The following is a 20,592-nucleotide window of genomic DNA, read 5'->3' on the forward strand; positions in this document are numbered from 1 at the left end:
AGTCATTCAGGGTCCATAGCTGATGTGATCATAAAAAAGGAACCGCAAGGAACGCAAATCTACAGACATGACTGCTATGTCCCTGTTACTTTACTCCCTAATACTTTGAATAAGACTAAGAATCTGAATTCAATCAAAGAACGTTTGAGCACATTGGCATACCAACCATTTATTTCTGTTCTTCCTGATCAGTATTGTCACCCCCTGTTGATTATAGGTGACAGTTAACATTCAAATGTTAATGCATGACATTCCTCCTTTTCTTAGAAACATGCCTACAATTCAACAGACACTGCTTAATGTGTTATTGCTGTAAACAGCTGTTGCCATGTTTTTTTTTTTAACAAACTCTCTTGCGATTCAATCAATCAAATTTATTTATAAAGCCCTTTTTACAACAGCAGTTGTCGCAAAGTGCTTTACAGAGACACCCGCCTTAAACCCCAAGGAGCAAACAACAGTAGTGTTGGATTTCAGTGGCTAGGAAAAACTCCCTAAGAAGGCCGAATTTTAGGAAGAAACCTAGAGAGGACCCAGGCTTAGAGGGGTGACCAGTCCAATTAAGAGTCCAATTGGAATAATAAATACATTTCTCTGCGCTAAATCCAGAGTGTATTTGATTCTAGATTAGGTCCGAAGTATGACCAGGTGGACAAGGACAGGGACAGCAACGGGCCCCCCAAACCAGGTACTCCGCAGGTGTGGACCAGGACCTCATCTCCTTCTAAAATTTTAAACTGGAGGAAACTGAGAAAAGTTAGAAGTGCATTCCTCATATCCCCCAGCACAATAATATAGCAGCATAACACCTTGGAACTGATTAACAACTTACAATAATACACTAGTGTTATGACGTGAACTACATTTTGGTTGCGCTCAATAATTTTTACCAGCAGATGTCACTGTTGTACACTGTGTTGCGATTAACGTGCAACACAATAGCCTGGAAAGCCTCAGGGCTTCCACAAAGCCTCACCTCACGCTGCAACCATCACAAGCATTAGCCATGTCCATGTCACCCCACGGGAACTATCTATAGTAGGCTACAATAGAACCCCCCCTGGGTTCTCTCGATCTGTTGTATGCGTTTAGATTGATGAAACAAATGTATTCAAACGAATGTAATTACACATTTGCAAATTAGTCGCAAACACAAATCCCAAAGTACAACCACACATTCCTAAATACAAGTCATCAAGTTGAATCAGTAATGTAATTCCATAGTTGCGGTTTTGGAGAAGGGGAGAGATTGATCACGCGAAAGGATCACGCCCCCAAATTACAAAACATTTTTTTTTTATTACAAAACACAGTTTACAAGCTTACCAAAACAAGCCTGCCAGATTTGAGTATATTGCTCAATAACAGGTTAAATTTTAAAGACAATAAAACCCAGGCCAAAATAAATGTTTGCCTTAAAAACCATATCTATAAGTATATTTTTATAATAGTACTTGCTACCAGTGCTTGACATAGCGTGACAAAAGTGCGGTAGCTGTCTTTTCCAAGTTGGTTATGTTTATAATAAGTCACTTCAGAGATTCTCTAGCAGTGTGCAGTCTTATTCTTTATGGTGGCATATCGTCCTTCAACTCCAACAACTGCAACAATTCCCTAGGTGGGCATCAATCAATCAATCAAATTTATTTATAAAGCCCTTTTTACAACAGCAGTTGTAAGACACCCGGCCTTAAACCCCAAGGAGCAAACAACAGTAGTGTTGGATTTCAGTGGCTAGGAAAAACTCCCTAAATAGGCCGTATTTTAGGAAGAAACCTAGAGAGGACCCAGGCTCAGAGGGGTGACCAGTCCTGTTCTGGCTGTGCCGGGTGAGATACTAAGAGTCCAATTGGAATAATAAATACATTTCTCTGGGCTAAATCCAGAGTCTATTTGATTTTAGACTAGGTCAGAAGTATGACCAGGTGGACAAGGACAGCAACGGGCCCCCCAAACCAAGTACTCAGTAGGTGTGGACCAGGACCTCATCTCCTCCTAAAATGTAAAACTGGAGGAGACTGAGAAAGTTAAAAAGTGCATTCCTCATATCCCCCAGCACAATAATATAGCAGCGTAACACCTTAGAACTGAGACGGGGGGGTCCGGCGACACTGTGGCCCTACCCGGGGGAGGCCCCGGACAGGGGCCCAACAGGCAGGAAATCAATCCATCGGCATGGGCCGAACCCGAACCAAACTATTGAGACCATTAGACACGGCTGTAGTATTTTGGCCCTGAAACATCCTCACTATTTGGTATAGTCTATTTGTAGCCCAGGATAATGTTACTGGTCTTTGATCCCGAAGATCTATCATCTAATTTCATTGTTCTCTTGATCCATGTACCATTTAGAACAGTATTCTCTGTAGCAAGGCCCCTGGTGGCCCTCTGTGCGGCCCATGATGTCCACCATTGCCTTAAGGGTTGCATTCTTTTGTCTTGCGGCGGCCCCTCACGCTGATGTCTTATCAATAAAAGTGACCCATTGGACAGTTTGTGAAGAATGCTGATGTAGAATAACTGTTATGTGAGGTTCCTATATTAAACATAAGCCTCTCCATCTGGAGAGCTGCTGGTTGCATAGGCGTTTAATGCCATCCTGAATCACACCTCAAGGTGTTGTTCTAGAGCTGCTGGGTGCATAGGCGTTTAATGCCATCCTGAATCACACCTCAAGGTGTTGTTCTAGAGCTGCTGGGTGCATAGGCGTTTAATGCCATCCTGAATCACACCTCAAGGTGTTGTTCTAGAGCTGATGTTCAGTCTGCAATGTGATGAGGGTGGAGCTCAGGTGGGGGCCTGTAAGCTCAGGTGGGGGCCTGTAAGCTCAGGTGGGGGCCTGTAAGCTCAGGTGGGGGCCTGTAAGCTCAGGTGGGGGCCTGTAAGCTCAGGTGGGGGCCTGTAAGCTCAGGTGGGGGCCTGTAGGTCTCCTGCTCGATGGTTGGCCACCTTTGATGAGAAGATTGCAACATTACAACCAAATACTTGTGTCTTTAGAAAAAGATCAATCATTAACAACGCTATAAACTGGGTGTTAGAAATGCCTTGTTAGTCTGTACTTCGTTAATGCTAGTTTCCTACCTTTTTCTCTTTGGTCAGCAATCCAAGTTACCGTTTGAACACTCCAGACAACTGCAGCAAAATCCATAAAGCTTTGCTTGACTGTTGAAAAGCTTTCAAATGCATTCCCTGCAGTCTAAGGCATGCACAGTTGAACAACTGTGGGCTGATGGCATAAATATGAAATAAAGCAGAATTGCATATGAGTGTCTATGCCATCCATTGAATTGTTTAATGCAAATCACATTTTCATTCAGTCTTGATCAATCCATTTGGCACAATTTGTAATCCGGGCTGCGCATGGCTAATTTGTTTAAAAAGCACGGGCACTGTGTTCCAGACAGCTCTTCTGGCATAAAAGGGAACCATATTGTAATATTGCAAATTGCTAATATTCTGAATACAGCAATTGTTGAAGCTAGTGGCATTGTTTAGATCTTGTAACTTTGCTGTGTTCTTTGAAAAGCACCTGTTTATTAAAATCCTTCAAGCTGGGTCCACACATTGCCGGTTCAGGGAAATCCTCTGAACAATTTCATAGGGAACTGACGAGTGGGAGTTGCGGCAATGTAGCAGCCAGCTTAACAAAACCACTGAGGACAGAGTTCAACAGTAATCTCTTGTAGTCACTTCACAGTTCATTAGTAGCCGTCACTTGGACACATGGATTCTACCTTCTAGTCAGGTTTTTCCAGAGAACCGAAGACTACCCTACATTAACCTACATTTGGTAAGTTGGATAAATATGATTGTCAGTGTCATTCCTATTTTCAAAAGGGGTTTTCGTTTCTGGCTTATTACTACTGAGGTCTACTAGTGTAACAGACCTAAACAGTAACTTCATGATAGTCTTTGGCAGAAAGTGCTGTACTATGGGTAAATACATTTCTTTCAATATGTACTTCTGAATAACGCTTTAGATGAAGTTGCATATGTGACTAACACAGAACTGTAGTAACAACATAGTAATTACATAGGTATGACTACGGAAATATGTGCTAGCATGCTTGATCCCAGGGGTTAAATTGGGCAGGAGCCAGTGCCCAGTGGTAAAATGAGACCTAGAGAGAGTTGAGCTCCTGTACTTCCACTAGCTGGTTTACCAGTATAGATTACAACTAGCCCTATTTTCGCCTGCTGATCTAACATATAACCCTAAGGTCAGGGTCATACTGTGAGCTAGAGCCTCTCCCCTTGTGCCACATGAAAGTAGGGCTCCCAGACTGATACCGAATCTACACAAATGGAACAGCGTCTGAATGTCATTACACATTGTGTGTCAACAGACTGAACAATGTTTATTTTTTGTAAATAGGAGCCATGATTGGAACAATGTATTTTTTTTTTTTGTAAATAGTAATAACCTGTTTGAAAGTCTCCTGTTAAATGCAGGTGACTTTGGCATGGCAGGGTGGCCTAGTGGTCAAGAGCATTTGGCTGGTAAATTCTTTGAGCTCCATTTATACAGAGAAGTTTGTATGGTGTCACGGCTAGGCCCTGTGTCACGGCAAATAAAAACACACAAATATGAAAAAATAAATGAAGGAAAAGTCACATTGAACAATAAAAAGGTAATTCATCAAGCATTTGCACCTAACGTCTAGCATAGGTTTACTCTGAAAAAAACTTTCCATGAGTCAGTGGCATGGTGGTCTAAATCAAGTGTACCTCTGTATGAGAATGCAGTATCTCTAACACTAACCAGTCTTGAGAGAACATTAGATTACTGCTGACTTTCTAACTTACTTTGTAGTTTGAACGTTTTGACGTAAAAGCCTTGTATACTGTTCAAACATGCAATGTGACTGGCCCTTCTGGAAGCCGCAGTTCCAGCTAACTTAAATGTATAAAAGACAATGTGTGTGAATGTTTGCACCCGTAACAAAACACAAAGATGGTTGATACTGATATTGAGGCATGCATGTACAGAACATCACCGTAATCTAGGACTGACATAAGCATCTTGTACAATTTTCATTCTAAGCTGAGAAGACAGATATTATTGGTAGCTAGAGAATAAACCAATTTTACCCCTCACCTTCTTTATCAGCTCAGTAGTGTATTTTTAAAGAGAGATTTCTATCTAACCAATTCCCAAATTTGAATCAAACTAAACTAAATGTTTTTGGTTCTAATGCCGAAATTGGGGTATTGACAATATGTCCATTTCAATGTTTCGACATATTGTTTATCAAATCCAAACATGAAGTAATGATTTTAAATTCATCTCACTTAGAGCAGTATTTGTTTAGTGTGAAGCCTACCTAACTCGCAAAAATATTTAGTCATTGGTTCATTGGTTAAGTTAGCTTTTTTAAAGTGCAATTATTTTTACCCATCTTGGAAACATCCTAGAAACACCTTTCAACTGTCAGCTAAGTGCAGGGGGTTTCAGGATCACTCTTGATAAAAAAGATGAAAGGCTGCGCTGACTCAGATGTTGCCTTCAGGGACGTATTCACAGGTTGTGTGTTTGTGAAGCGATAACGTGGATTCATAGCAATGGATGGGGAGCAAATGTTTACCCTGCTCTTGTCAAGAAATGAAACTCGCACAGATTATGGAGTTTCATTTCCTCTGGTCTAGTCTGTTGGTGATTCCTCATACTGTAGTTGAATTCAGAACTCCAGGGGAAGAAATGTTAAAAACCCCCAAATATCTATAGCTCATAAGCATTCAGTTACGGATCAACTGCAAAATAAATATTAAATAAATATATTTTTTAAATGCCTTGTGGCAAGTTTTGCTCAATTCTACACAGAACTTGTAATTGTGGTGCTAAAAGGAAAGATTTGTCCTGTTGTTACGCGTCATTCAATTTCGAACTGTCACCCATTGCATATAATATGTAACAGGACATATTGGGTGTGCTTTAAGATAACTCAGTGCATCTTTAACCAATTGCTTAATCAGCATTATTCTTTGAAAGTTGGACTTTGGAAAGACAAACTGAGCTAATCTGTGAGCGTGTGTTTTCTCAACAAAAAAAAAGGCATCGGAATTTGAAAAAGCTTGTTGACTAAAATTCCAAAATGTATTGGTTCATTGATTATACTACACAAACATAAATATCATATGGGTAAAATAACTCACTTTGTGCAACTCTAAGATGTAGTTGGTGTGCTTGTTACAGATTATGTGATTTAGGTAGTCTCCATGATAAGTCTTCCCTACCCTGGTATTCATTCTCATGGATGTTGCGGTGGGCGACATTTGTCTGACATTTGTCATGGTTGGTAAGCTTGCCCAGCCAAAGTTTTCATTCATCATCAGGTCATCAATACATTGTTGATGGAATGATTCAGGCTAGACGTCCTCAGCTTCTGAGCTATCCACGGAAACATTGTCCATGAGGTCTGCGCTAACATAGCTGCTGCAACAAACTGAATTGGCGGGGATATCACAAGGAAAGATATTTCCTTCTTCATCCTCATCTTTGCAGTGTTAGTCTTAATTAAGAAACAAGTGAGCTGCAGAAAAATTACCTGTTATTCTTTTACCTTCTTTCATTTTTGAGCTCCACTAGCATACAAGCGCATCATTTCGGTAGTTTCCTCTGACTGAAGCTGGCTTATTTAGGTGGTTAGCTACGGTGGCTCAAATGTGTCATGAGGCTCACTGAAAATGTATTTTAATAGACAGACGTGCAGGCAGGGTGTGTGTGTGGTGTATTAAATCAACGTGATCGTGTGTGAAAACGTGTCTATGGTCCCGTGTGCAGTTTCAACTTTTCTACTTGTAATATCAGCTACTACGCAGCCAGAGGGGCCTTTCCCCACGGGGCCCCAAGCAGTTGCTTGGTTTGGGCCTTTCGGGACCAAAGGCCCTGGGTGGCTGTCGTCCATGCATGAAGATGTGCCATATGTCATTCTTTTGAAAGGAATTTCAGCTTCCATCAGGGGTAGGAAGTAAGTTCTTAGCATAATGGTTCTGCTATAATTAATAGACATGTGTGACGTACTCATGAGTGTGTCAGAATACTTGTAAGTTAACCCCATCACACCCATCCAGTCTCTCAGTGTGTCATTGTCTGTCCAACTCCCGACAGAAATCCTCACTGATTAACTCAATAACTGCAACTCTCACTCACTGTAAAACTGTCTAACTCGGTCTAACTTGGGTCCCCCTCTCCTGTCTCACTCTATAAGTCTCTCATTAATCTCTGTTTAACGCCTTGTCTCATTCTCTGTCTCACTCTCCGGCCCCCCTCTGTCCAGTTCCTAGTCTGAACACCTCCATTTGCATTCAAAACCCTCCACTTACTGCTCAGGACCACAAATAACCTCCGTTCTCCTCTTTCTCCATCTCCCCATGTGCCTTTCTATCCCAGCCATGGCCAGTCCACAAGCCCTCAAAGGGCCCCGGAGCCAGCCGGCATCTCCAGATGGGGGCCGGGGCCGGGGCTGGATGATGGTGGGTGCCCTGTTCATGTGCTCCGCCCTGGTGTTTGGGATCATCCGTAGCCTGGGGGTCTTCTTCGTGGAGTTCGTGCTGTACTTTGGGGAAAGTGCCCAGGCCATCTCCTGGATCACGTCAATTGGACTGGCTATGCAGCAGTGCATCAGTGAGTTAGTACTGGATGGTGTCTGTGTGTGTGTGTGTGTGTGTGTCTGTGTGTGTCTGTGTGTGTGTGTCTGTGTGTGTGTGTGTGTGTGTGTGTGTGTGTCTGTGTGTGTGTGTGTGTGTGTCTGTGTGTGTGTGTGTGTTGGTGAATGCTCTGTTGTAAATAATCTGTACATCCAAACTGACCTCGCTCAGGTACACAGTGCGTCGTCTGGTCGCTTACCCTCTGCGTTCCCCAGGTCCGGTGGGCACAGCGCTGTGTAATGCGTACGGAGCCAGACCTGTGGTGATGGCGGGAGGTTTTCTCTCCGGACTGGGCATCATCCTGGCCTCGCAGGCCACCTGCGTCACACACCTCTACCTCACCATGGGCATCATCTCAGGCATGGACGCACTATACCTTTACCGCGTCGAACCTAAAATCGATCACCACTGTGCTCCACTGTGTCGACCCCCTGTTTCCACTTCTCCAAATGTACACTAAGTACGTTGGGAACTTAGCAGTATACGATGCGTCACCAACCACCTTTATCTGCCGCTCCACATCCAGTCCTCTCCGTCTGTCGCCCTTCTGCCCTCACTCTTTTTGCCTCGGTTGCCTCCAGGTTCTGGATGGGCACTGGTCTTCACCCCCATGGTGGCGTCGGTGATGCAGTACTTCACGCTGCGGCGCTCCCTGGCCATGGCGCTGGGCTTCACGGGTATAGGCCTGTCGTCGTTCGTCTTCTCGCCCTTCTTCCAGCTGCTCTTGGAGATGTATGCCTGGCGTGGGGCCCTGCTCATCCTGGGCGGCCTCAGTCTCAACATGGTGGCCTGCGGGGCCCTCATCAGGCCCCTGGGGGCCCCCAAGGCTGTAGCAGCGGTATGAAGTGACCATCTGTAACACATGCAGCAAGAAACATATTACAGTCTTGTTTACAATAAGAGTGACTCCAAAATTACACAATTATTTACATTCAAGCAAAGAAAATATCTGAAACATCCAAAACAAACTGCAAATGCACTGAACAAGCTTGATGCAGTCATTGGTAGGAATATACAATGGATATAAAAAGTCTACACACCCCTGTTAAAATGCCAGGTTCTTTTGATAAAAGAATGAGACAAAGATAAATCATGTTGAAGTCTGAGTTGACCACTCTGTACTGCCACACTGAGTTTCACACTGGTAAGACAGACCTGTCTCTGTAAGATCCATCCATGAGAACAACCTAGAGGTGGCTTTTGCTGAATCCGTCACTCTGCTGAAAATGATCATAACAACACCTACAGTGGTTATAAAAAGTCTACACACCCCTGTTAAAATGACAGGTTTTTGTGATGTAAAAGAATGAGACAAAGATAAATCATGTCAGAACCTTTTCCACCTTTAATGTGACCTATAACATGAAAAATTAAATTGAAAAACAAACTGAAATCTTTGAGGGGGGAAAATGAAAAACTCACAATAACCTGGTTGCATAAGTGTGCACACCCTTAAACTAATACTTTGTTGAAGCACCTTTTGATTTTATTACAGCACTCAGACTTTTTGGGTAGGAGTCTATTTGCATGGCACATCTTGACATTTGCCCACTCTTCTTTTCAAAAGCGCTCCAAATCTGTCAGATTGCGAGGACATCTGTGCACAGCCCTATTCAGATCACCCTACAGATGTACAATTGGATTCAGGTCTGGACTCTGGCTGGGCCATTCCAAAATGTTAATCTTCTTCTGGTGAAGCCATGCTTTTGTGGATTTGGATGTGTGCTTTGGGTCGTTGTCGCTCTGAAAGGTGAACTTCCTCTTCAGCTTTCTAACGGATGCTTTGGGGTTTTGGGGGACTTGATGTTTGTTCTTACAAACTTCAGCTGGGCTTGGATGTTTTTCTTTGTAAGTAAAGGCTTCCGTCTTGCCACCCTACCCCATAGCCCATTCATATGAAGAATACGGGAGTTTGTTGTCACATGTAGCACACAGCCAGTACTTGCCAGAAATTCCTGCAGTTCCTTAAATGTTGCTGTTGGCCTCTTGGAAGCCTCCCTGGACAGTTTTCTTATCATCTTTTCATCAATCTTGGAGGGACATCCAGTTCATGGTAATGTTTCTGTTGGGACATATTTTCTCCACTTGATGATGATTGTCTTCACTGTGTTCCATGGTATATCTAATGCTTTGGAAATTATTTTGTACCCGTCTCCTGACTGATATCTTTCAACAATGAGGTCCCTCTGATGCTTTGGAAGCTCTTTGCGGACCATGGCTTTTGCTCTGAGATGCAACTTAGAAAATGTCAGGAAAATAGAACAGCTGAACTTAATTCTGAAAACAGCCACATCCCCAGTTATAAGAGGGTGTGCACACTTATGCAACCAGGTTATTGTAAGGTTTTTATTTTTCATTTGTTCCGCCTCAAATATTTGTTTGTTTTCAATTGAATTGTTCACATTATAGGTCACATTAAAAGTGGAAAAAGTTCTGACTTGATTTATATTTGTCTCATTCTTTTACATCACAAAAACCTGTCATTAACAGGGGTGTGTAGAATGTTTATATCCACTGTAGGAGCTGAAAAAGCAACACTTTGAACTTCTTTATAGTGCCGGTTTTCTGGACATGGCTCAACTGAGGTTTTTCATTCAGGTTGACTCCAGGAACTAGATTAATCAGTGTCCTCGAAACCAGCCTTTACCTACAGTATAACGGGAACTGTTGAAACACAATGGACACAGGTTAGAACCAGTGTAAATACTGTATCACTTCCAATCATACGTTAATCCTTTAAACACCTTCTGTGTCATGAAACGGGTGGAATTTGGGCAATTTTTGAGTTTCCCGTTATTTCCATCTTTCTCTTATTCCCTCTATCACCTAACTCTCCTAATTCTCTTCGTCCCTCTCCCCCTTCCTCCCTCCTCCTCCTCTCCAGTTGGCCCCGGGTAAACAGGTCTGGTCCTGCTCCTCCATCCTATGGCGGTGTTACTCCTACCTGGAGCTGTCTCTCCTCTTTCAGCGGCCTTTCCTCACCTACAGCCTGGCCCTCTCCTTTTTCAACTGCGGCTACTTCGTGCCATATGTCCACCTGGTGGCCCACAGTCGTCACGAGGGCTTCACTGAGTACCAGGTGACCATCGACTCACATTGAAACCTACGCGTTTGTTTGTAAATGTAATGCTCATTTTCAACCCTAAAATACACCCCCCGTTGCCTTCCAGGCTGCCTTCGTCATCTCGGCCACAGGTATAAGCGACATTGTGGGCCGTGTGGTGGCCGGCTGGTCCTCTGACCTGGGTCGCTTCCGCCTCCTCCACCTGCTGACCCTCTGGACGGGCCTGACGGGCCTCTTCCTCCTCCTCCTGCCCCTGGGCTCCATGGGCGGGACATCCTACCCGGGTCTGCTGACCGTCGGCCTGCTTTACGGGTTCTGCTCCGGCGCCATGACCCCGCTGGTGTTCGCCGCAGTGCCGGAGATCGTGGGCATGGAACGGATGCTGGGCGCTCTGGGGCTCCTGCAGATGATCGAGAGCTCGGGCGGACTGCTGGGGGCACCGCTGTCAGGTACAACGGCGGAGATGAGCGGCAGTGAAGCATAATCATCCGATTCCTCTCCCAGTCATCCCCCCTTACCTCCCCCCAAATTAATTCACCCTAACCCACTTACAACCTTGTCTCGTTGCAGCAACTCCGCGAGTCAAAGACTGTGATTTATACCCCCCTAAAGTCACTGTGCTTTTTTCACACCGCTCAAACAATCAGAAAGACAGTAGAGCCAATGCAAAGTACGCTTCTGTCGCGCAAGAGGAGACTCCCTCTCCTGACTCCCTTCATGAGGTCATTTGAAGGAGTCCCTTCAGGGCAATCAGTCAAATAAATTCAAAATGCATGTTTTTAGAATTAGAGTTAGACAGTGTTGCTGGCCAAAATGCATTTTACTGTGGTCCTCCCAACCATAACCAGGCAAGGGGTGCAGTCAAGGCTTGAATGTAGACTGTTATGGATGCCTCCGCACTGCAATGCAGTGCTCTAGAATGCAGCGCCGGCCGGGTGTTTCTGTCTGCATTGTTTGGTGAAGGGATTAGGAACACATTTCTGCAAGCATTACTATTCCCCATGGTGGTTAATCTACACCCTAAGTATTGCTCTCAGTTACCGAATTGAAGAGCCATATTTATCCACTGTTGACATTTTTAAAATGTCAAGTCGATCTGGGTCAAATCAGTTTATGATTAGCTAACTGAAGTGGACCTTTGAACCTGGGATAGGAAACTGAATTAGGTCAATAACAAAGATTTGACCTGGGCTTGGGTAGAGAAGTTCCCATGGTTTTAGTGTCTATGAAATTAGTTTTAAAATTAAATTGTTTACTTGTTTGCCAGTTTCCAGTAGCTTTTCGTTTAAAATCAAAAGCTTCCCTGTACGGCTGTACTATTGAACAAGCATAGGAATGGGTAAACCTGCATTTCAGGACTAGTCCAATTCATGTCTGGATTGGGATTCACAGCAGGTGCCAGGCTTGGAGTGATGAAGCCAGGGGGTGTTGATGAAGGATCCAGGAGCTTGGAGTCCCGGGAGATGTTATTGTTGGGCTGAAGTTCTTAGACTGCTGTCAGGAGATCTTCGAAACAACTTTGTAGGAATACGCAAAAGACTTGTTTTGAATTGTACAGTCTTAAAATAAAACACAAACGTGTGCAGACGTGTAGGTCAATACTCTCCGACACCCTGTCACGCTTCACTTTCAGTTCTCTTCCCTTCCTCCATCTAATGGGTGCCATTTCTCTCTCTCTCTTGTTTTCTCCACCTCTAATAACGTTTGAATCTATACCTCGGCAGGTTGGCTAAAGGATCAGACGGGGAGTTACACCGCTTCCTTTTTGGTCGCCGGGGGATTCCTCCTGCTGGGTACCATGGTAACAACCACTCTGCCTCACTTCTGGTCCTGTGCTAACCCGTCCGCTCTCCGGAGAGACACCCAGAATCAGAGTCAGCAGGACCAGGGTCCCGAAATCGGCCTTATGACAAGCTCCATATCAGACAAACTGAACTACATAGAGAACAAACCACACCCTCAACTGGACCATAATGGCCTCCAGGCGGAACCGGCCGAGCACATCACTCTAAACCAAAGCAGGACCAGTGATGACAATACCAAATGCTGATTGGTTGTGGGGTGCTAGCAACCATACCTCATCGAACCAAAACCAGCAATAATTATTCCTTTCATATATTATGTGCCTGTGAATCTGACCAATAAGTTAGCTGAGCTTTCTTCCTTTCTTATGTACCAATTTTGTATATTACAATGAGAAACAGGAAACAGTTGCCAAGTGTATTTTGGCCTTTATTTACTGTGACACTTAGGAGAACGAGTTATCAAGTAAGCAGCACTCCATGAGCTTCCAAGACAGGAAACTAGTCAAAGCACTGCACACGCATTGTTTGATCCTGACCAAAACCTCCAGCATGTTTGCACTGCAACCAAAAAGAGAGTCCCAACCGGGTCACTAAAGCACAGCAGCATAGTTTGCATAATAACCTGAATCAGGGGTGGGAAAACTTTTTGATTCAAGGCCCACATGGGCATTTTGAAGTTCAACAGAGGGCTGTAAATATTTTTTTATTTGATGTAAAATGTGTTTGTCGAAATCTATTTTTGCTGGCCAGAAAAGCACAGTTATTGACACACATATAGGTCTATAATAATTATTATTATGTACTTTGCATCAAGTTTGAGATGTTTAGTAGAGGGTTTGTGATTTTAATAACCACATAAAACATAAATTGGGCCGGATTTAATCGTATTTATGATTATATTTGCAAATATATATGCCATATTATGAAAAGCAGCCAGAATCAGTATATTAGCCTGTCTTCTAATTTGATTGTAGAAAAAATGAACAGACCTTCTGAAATAAATTAACTGCGAGATGGTATATTAATTTCTGAATACAAATGTGTCTGCCTACCAAGAATGTGAGCCAGCTGAGCCTAGTAACGTACAGTTACTGTAGCCTAGTATACAGTTTTAAGTTACTGTAGTTACTGTAACAATGCACTAATACTATAGCTGCTGAGCAATGCATTCCAAGCTAGCACCACTAAAGCTAAGGGTAGCTAGGTAGCCAGCGAATTTATAAATATGTATATCTATTTCAGATGTTAGGGGATGAACTTCCAACTTTGTCAGACAGTGAGGGTGAAAACCACAGCGGGAAGGATTGGTTCACCAGTAAACCAATGTATGTTGTATGTTAGCTAATAACCAATATAATATCAACAGGGGCGACATTAGGGCTCAGCCCCACCTGTTGTCAACAGAAATAAATGTTATTTTTATTTCTCGAAGATGACTTCCTATCATTTATCAATGAATTTAGCATCTTCCTGAATTGCATTTAATTTGTGTTAGGATTTGATTTATTTTCATTGGTCCCTGCCTTGCTGCTTCAGACTGCGTTCTGCCAATTCGAGTTCGCAGTAGGCCATAGGCTAAGCGTGCGTACAATGCAATGTACATTGTACGTGTGAAAATATTAATACGCATGCTCAGAATGTTAGTGTGATCAATGTAGATCATACAAATTTGATGCCAAGTGGGGCTGACAGTCGTTTGCCCCACTACAGCTTCTTTTCGTATTTCCGACCGGATTGGCTGTCTGTCTGTCTCGCGCCAACTTTAGTCAGAAAGAAGAGCGAGGAGGGTAGACTGTCTTAGCTAGCTTGTTAGTTTCACAAACGCCAGATAAACACCAGAAAATTTATAACGTGGATTTCATACCCGAGCACCGTTTTGAAACCCTTAATTTGGAGGAGAAACTTGAAGTAAAGTGACTTGGGGCCCATCAGCCACGGGATATTGTCATCACTCAAACTGCTGGTAAAAGTAACCGCGGGTTTAACATGGAGTGGTTTTTGAAGAAAAAGTGGCTAACGGTTAGCATACAAAAGAAGGCACTCTTCTGTTTTCCAAGTCTGCTTGATTTGAAACATCTTTCTCAGAGGATTGCAAAACATGAGAGCAGCGGGAGTCACCTGGACAATGCTGTGAAATTGGGCTTACTTGGAAGGGTAAATGTCGCAGCCCAAGTTGACAGTGCATACAGGTGCTCCATTGAGCAGCAAAACAAACAGGTGGAGGAAAACAGGTACGTTCTCAGTCGGATCATAACATGTATTAAACTGTGTGGAAAATGTGAAACCGCACTGCAGGGGCACAACGAGTCGGTGAACTCCCTGAATCCTGGAATATTCAGATGCATTTTTGAGACTATGTGTGAGGGCGATTCGAGACTTCAGAGGCACTATGATGCTCAGCCCATCTTCAAAGGGACATCTAGCACTGTACAAAACGAACTGTTAGACTGTATGTATGTATACAGGGAGGAGATAGCCAAGCAAGTGGACGAGACATCATTTGTTGCCATACAAGCAGATGAGACAACTGATGTCTCCTGTAAATCACAAATGGTGGTTGTGTTGCGATACATGTTGCCTGACAATTCAGTGACAGAGAGGTTTTTGGAGTTTGTGGAAGTCAAAGATAAAACTGGACTCGACCTCTCTAATAGCATCAAAAGTGTGCTGGAACTACTGAAGCTGGGGAGAAAAGCTGATCGTTCAGATTTATGAAGGTGTGGCTGTAATGAGTGGAAATGTCTGAGGGGTACTGACGCTAATAAAAGTGACATACCCACATGCCCAGTTTGTTCAATGCTATGCTCACCAGCTGAACCTGATCTTGCATCAACTTTGTTCAGCAAGGATGAGCATCCTGAATGTGTTTTTTGCTGATTTAACTGCTTTTGCCACCTTTTTCTCTGGCGCTCCAAAACGTGTTGCAGCACTTTGCTGAGGCAACACAGAGACGTATTCCAAGGACACCCGCTGTACGGTGGAACTTTAAAAGTTAAACTGTCAATTCAGTTTGGGAAAACCGCGCTGCGCTACTCCTGTGTATGGAGGTCATACGCACACTACCAGGATGGGATGAGGACACCATAAGTGAGGCATAAGGCCTGTAAAAAAAACTCTGGGACCGAGCCTTTCTGCAGCTCCTGGAATTTTTTTTCATTATGCCAGAAGTTTGTTTTATACAACACTCTGCAAAAACGGAGCATCGATGCATCTGGGATTAGCAGTGCGCTCAAGGAGAATGTCCAGAATATGCGGAAGCAAACTGATGAATGGGCTGCCACCGTTCACGGTGGAACAGATGAGCCAGGCCGATGAGTAACCAACACAGCGCCGATGATTAAGGAGGCATGCGACCCAGTCATCTCCCAGGTGGAGAAGAGGTTTTCACAAAGTGACCACCTGATCGCTGCCAAGCTGGTTTACAGCTCGCTTTTCCCACAATTTTTCCTGTCATTCCCTACATCGGAGCTTGACTGTGCGGTGAAACTATGGCCTCTAGGAAATGAGGAAAAATTTAAGTCTGAGCTGATCACTCTGTACCGCCACACTGAGTTTCACACTGGTAAGACAGACCTGTCTCTGTAATATCCATCCATGAAAACAACCTAGAGGTGGCTTTTGCTGAGACCGTCACTCTGCTGAAAATTATCATAACAATACCTACAGTGGATATACAAAGTCTACACACCCCTGTTAAAATGCCAGGTTCTTGTGATGTAAAAGAATGAGACAAAATTAAATCATATCAGAACTTTTTCCACCTTTTATTGTGACCTATAACATGAACAATTCAATTGAAAAACAAACTGAAATCTTTGAGGGGGGGAAATGAAAAACTCACAATAACCTGGTTGCATAAGTGTGCACACCATTAAACTAATACTGTGTTGAAGCACCTTTTGATTTTATTACATCACTCAGTCTTTTTGGGAAGGAGTCTATAAGCATTGCACATCTTGACGTGGCAATATTTGCCCACTCTTCTTTGCAAAAGCACTCCAAATCTGTCAGATATCTCCTGTGCACAGCCCTCAGGTATGGGCTCTGGCTGGGCCATTCCAATACGTAAATTTTCTTCTGGTGAAGCCATACTTTTGTGGATTTGAATGTGTGCTTTGGGTCGTTGTTGTGCTGAAAGGTGAACTTCCTCTTCATCTTCAGCTTTCTAACGGATGCCTGAAGGTTTTGTGCCAAAATTGCCTGGTATTTGGAACTGTTTATAATTCCCTCCACCCTGACTAAGGCCCGAGTTCCAGCTGAAGAAAAACAGCCCCAAAGCATGATGATGCCACCACCATGCTTCACTGTGGGTATGGTGTTCTTTGGGTGATGTGCAGTGTTGCTTTTGTGCCAAACATACCTTTTGGAATTATGGCCAAAAAGTTCAACCTTGATTTCATCAGACCACATGCTTTTGGGGGACTTAATGTTTATTTTTGCAAATTCAGCCAGGCTTGGATGCTTTTCTTTGTAAGAAAAGTCTTCCTTCTTGCCACTCTACCCCATAGCCCATTCATATGAAGAATACAGGAGATTGTTGTCACATGTAGCACCCAGCCAGAAATTCCTGCAGTTCCTTTAATGTTGCTGTAGGCCTCTTGGAAGCCTCCCTGACCTGTTTTTTTTCTGTCTTTTCATCAATTTTGGAGGGACGTCCAGTTCTTGGTAATGTCACTGTTGTGCCATATTTTCTCCACTTGATGATGACTGTCTTCACTGTGTTCCATGGTATATCTAATGCTTTGGAAATTATTTTGTACCCCTGACTGATATCTTTCAACAATGAGATCCCTCAGATGCTTTGGAAGCTCTCTGCGGACCATGGCTTTTGCTCTGAGATGCAACTAAGAAAATGTCAGGAAAATCCTACTAGAACAGCTGAACTTCATTTGTGATTAATCAGAGTCACTTTAAATGATGGCAGGGGTGTAATGACTTCTATTTAACATGCGTTTGAATGTGATTGGTAAATTCTGAACACAGCCACATCCCCAGTTATAAGAGGGTGTGGACACTTATGCAACCAGGTTATGATAAGGTTTTTATTTTTCCCCCTCAAAGATTTGTTTGTTTTCAATTGAATTGTTCACATTATAGGTCACATTAAAAGTGGAAAAAGTTCTGACATGATTTATCTTTGTCTCATTCTTTTACATCACAAAAACCTGACATTTTTACAGGGGTGTGTAGACTTTTGATATCCACTGTATGACGACATCCGAGTCAGAGAGGAACATTTCCACCTTGAAGAGGGTAAAAACATTCACTAACAATACCATGGGACAGTCGCGACTCAACGCATTGGCCATGTTGTCCATCGAAAGCCAGCTGATTCAGCAATTACATGACTTCACTCCCAAAGTGATCGAAATGTTTGCCCAGAGAAACAACCGCCGTGCCACCTTTTTCTTCAAGTCAGCCCTCAGCATTGGTGAGTGAAAGCATATTCTATCATCCGGCTTTTGTGGTACTGGTCCCCGCATTGGTCATATTTTTGGGCTGGTTCGATTGATATAGATGGTGACGAGTGTCAGTGTGTCCATGGTTATCTATTAAGGTTGTTTACATAGAATGGATCTGTATCCCTAAAAAGTTGTATTTTGGTGTTGAGTTAATTGCTGTTCGCGTATGGCCCAGTAGGCACATTGGTTCTGAGCTTGGTTGCATTCCTAATTTAGGTTTGTATATGTGACAGTAATAATATGTGTGTGTGTGAGATGGAGAGCAATTACACAAGAAGGTCTCTCTCTTTCTCCAGTATGTGTAATACAACACCTGGTAGAAGCGAGCCGCTGTCGTTAAAAGTGTTTTGTGGAGCCACGCTGTTTGTTGATGTGTTGAATAAACACATCAGTAGCTAGAGGGAGTTTTAGCTTTACTGGTATGTAATCCTATATTCTGAAATGGTTTGTGCAACACCAATTTTTTACATATGAAAACGCCACTGAGTATCACATAGCGGCATTAGACGTACATAGCCAAGGCGCTTGAATTAAGAGGTAACCAGCCGGTGTTGCGGTTTAAGTGGTGTTCGGATTGTCTGGTGACATTTCCAGATGCGACGTAGGCGTGGCATGAGAATCCTTGGGCAGGAATGATCTTGTAGGTAACTGTATCGATGCTTGTTGAAAACGCTGCAAACGTAAATAAATCGTCCAAATGTTCATTTTGTCATTTTTATTTGTGTCATGGTAGCGTTTAATGTGTTTGTACTTTGACTACGTATAGCCTATATGGGAAACAGTTTGAGATGTTTGTTGACGCTGCAACTCGAACGCAGAGTGGACACTGGACGCGCGGTAAGGTTCACGTTTAGACAAAACCATTTGGAAGGAGAGGGGTGTTCTTTTTTTCACTTGGGTGCCTATTTTTCATGTACCTACGTACTCTTTGGTTGTGTTAAGAAAAACATGATATTCTTAAAAAAACAACAACATCCAGAGGGCACTTTGTCAATGGCAGGGCAGAGGGGAAGGGGGAGTCGCTCCCCTTCGCCCCTGCCTGTGCACGTGCCTGCTATATAGCTGTACTTGCTTATAAGTAACATTATGAGTGTTTGTTTGATTAAAATGCCACCAGTTTTATTACAGTCAGCATTTATTCAGTGAGTGTCATCTTGAGCAAGAGGAAGAGAGGCAGTGACATTTGCCAGTTTTTTGGGCAGGCTCAGAAAAGAATAAAAGTATGCTGAGAGCAGTGAGAAAATGTGTACCAGTCCGATGATAGAAGTATACAGTAGTACAAGAGACAAGTCAATGTCTATTGATATAATAATCATTGTCATTCAGATCAGAAATGGTTAGTAATCCATTACTGAACATCATGGCAAGAAACACCACTTGTTTACCGATAATATTTCTTTCATGTTCACTTTGGTGTGTTCAGAGTAGAGGGAGGGAGAGAGAGAGCATGAGGATGCCATCAGGGCAGTGAGAGCAGGTGACATGGAGGTGATTGAGAAAAGGAGCAAATATTGATGTCTGATGTGATATTGCTGTGTTGGTGTTGTTGTTACAACATCATCATTAATGTTGGCACAACTGGGGTTAGGTTTAGGCACAGGCCCCACTGGGGTTAGGTTTAGGCACAGGTGCCACTGAGGTTAGGTTTAGGTCAAAGGGTGGGGGGCAGGGGAATATTCTGTCTTTGGACTGGGGTAACCAACTAACTACAGGACAGTAGCAATGACGGTCCTGGAGCTACATTAATTATGATGACATAGGGACAACAACACAGCGCTATTAGATTGGTTGTTCCATAGCAGAATATTGACAGTCATAAAATTACTTACAAATATATGAAAATAAATTATGCTTGCAAGTCAAACTGATTGGATTAACATTTGTACAACTTTGCAACCATTATAGAACAGTGCGCACACCATAATACAACTCGTAATTGTTATTACACATTTACAAGTTGTACTTGCAACGGCATATCATGAAGTACGACCACACATTTCTAAATACGAACTCAATGAGCATGGTGAATAACAGCACTCCGCACTCGAACACAACTAATGTCATGACGTAACAGCTTGGCAGATCAGATAAGACTTCCAGACAGATGACAGTATTATTTCTCAATAGCTGAAAGTTATATTCAGAAAGTCTCCTATCAAATTCACATTGGTCATACTGAAAGTTAACCTAAGCAGTTTGAAAGATGTTTTCCTTAGAGACAAACATTACACATTATGTCCTATTGATCTCACTTTAACCACACCCAATCACCTAAGAGTAATGTTGGACTTATTTTGGGACGTTAGCATTAAATGATGACAACGTGTTGTATTGCACGATGGTCCAATTAGATAATTTGTGTATTTTCACCAGTTTCAATTCTGTTACTCTTAAATGTAGGATACAGCTTATAGCAATAACATGGTGTCGCCATCTAGTGGGAAAAGATGATCACAGTCCCTGCAGTCAAAACCAGCGTGGTAGAGTTGACAAGCCTTGTATGAACCCTGTGATACATTTAATTACCCTCATTTAATGGATCATAGGGCTGATGTAACATGTGGAGGAGCTAGTCAATTATACACATTATTAGTATTATATAGCAAGATATTTA

At 43.0% G+C, this 20,592-nt stretch overlaps 1 protein-coding gene across 1 annotated transcript; it reads left to right on the plus strand.

Annotated features, from left to right (window-relative positions):
- The first annotated feature begins 3,448 nt into the window (after positions 1 to 3,448).
- On the plus strand, positions 3,449 to 14,008 carry slc16a13 (solute carrier family 16 member 13). The gene is made up of 7 exons (XM_010887810.4): positions 3,449 to 3,790; positions 7,391 to 7,624; positions 7,863 to 8,006; positions 8,229 to 8,485; positions 10,532 to 10,726; positions 10,818 to 11,160; positions 12,436 to 14,008. Exons 2-7 carry the CDS (start codon positions 7,393 to 7,395, stop codon positions 12,759 to 12,761), a joined length of 1,497 nt encoding a protein of 498 aa, XP_010886112.1. The 5' UTR covers positions 3,449 to 3,790; positions 7,391 to 7,392; the 3' UTR covers positions 12,762 to 14,008.
- The last annotated feature ends 6,584 nt before the right edge of the window (positions 14,009 to 20,592 follow it).

The sequence above is a fragment of the Esox lucius genome, chromosome 24, assembly GCF_011004845.1.
Source record: "Esox lucius isolate fEsoLuc1 chromosome 24, fEsoLuc1.pri, whole genome shotgun sequence".
NCBI lineage: Eukaryota > Metazoa > Chordata > Actinopteri > Esociformes > Esocidae > Esox > Esox lucius.

Excerpts from the sequence above, each read along its gene's own strand:
- slc16a13 (XM_010887810.4), top strand. The coding sequence starts at position 7,393 with ATGGCCAGTCCACAAGCCCTCAAAGGGCCCCGGAGCCAGCCGGCATCT. Across the intron at positions 7,625-7,862 it reads GGCTATGCAGCAGTGCATCA|GTCCGGTGGGCACAGCGCTG; the intron begins GTGAGTTAGTAC and ends TGCGTTCCCCAG. Across the intron at positions 8,486-10,531 it reads CCCCCAAGGCTGTAGCAGCG|TTGGCCCCGGGTAAACAGGT; the intron begins GTATGAAGTGAC and ends CCTCCTCTCCAG.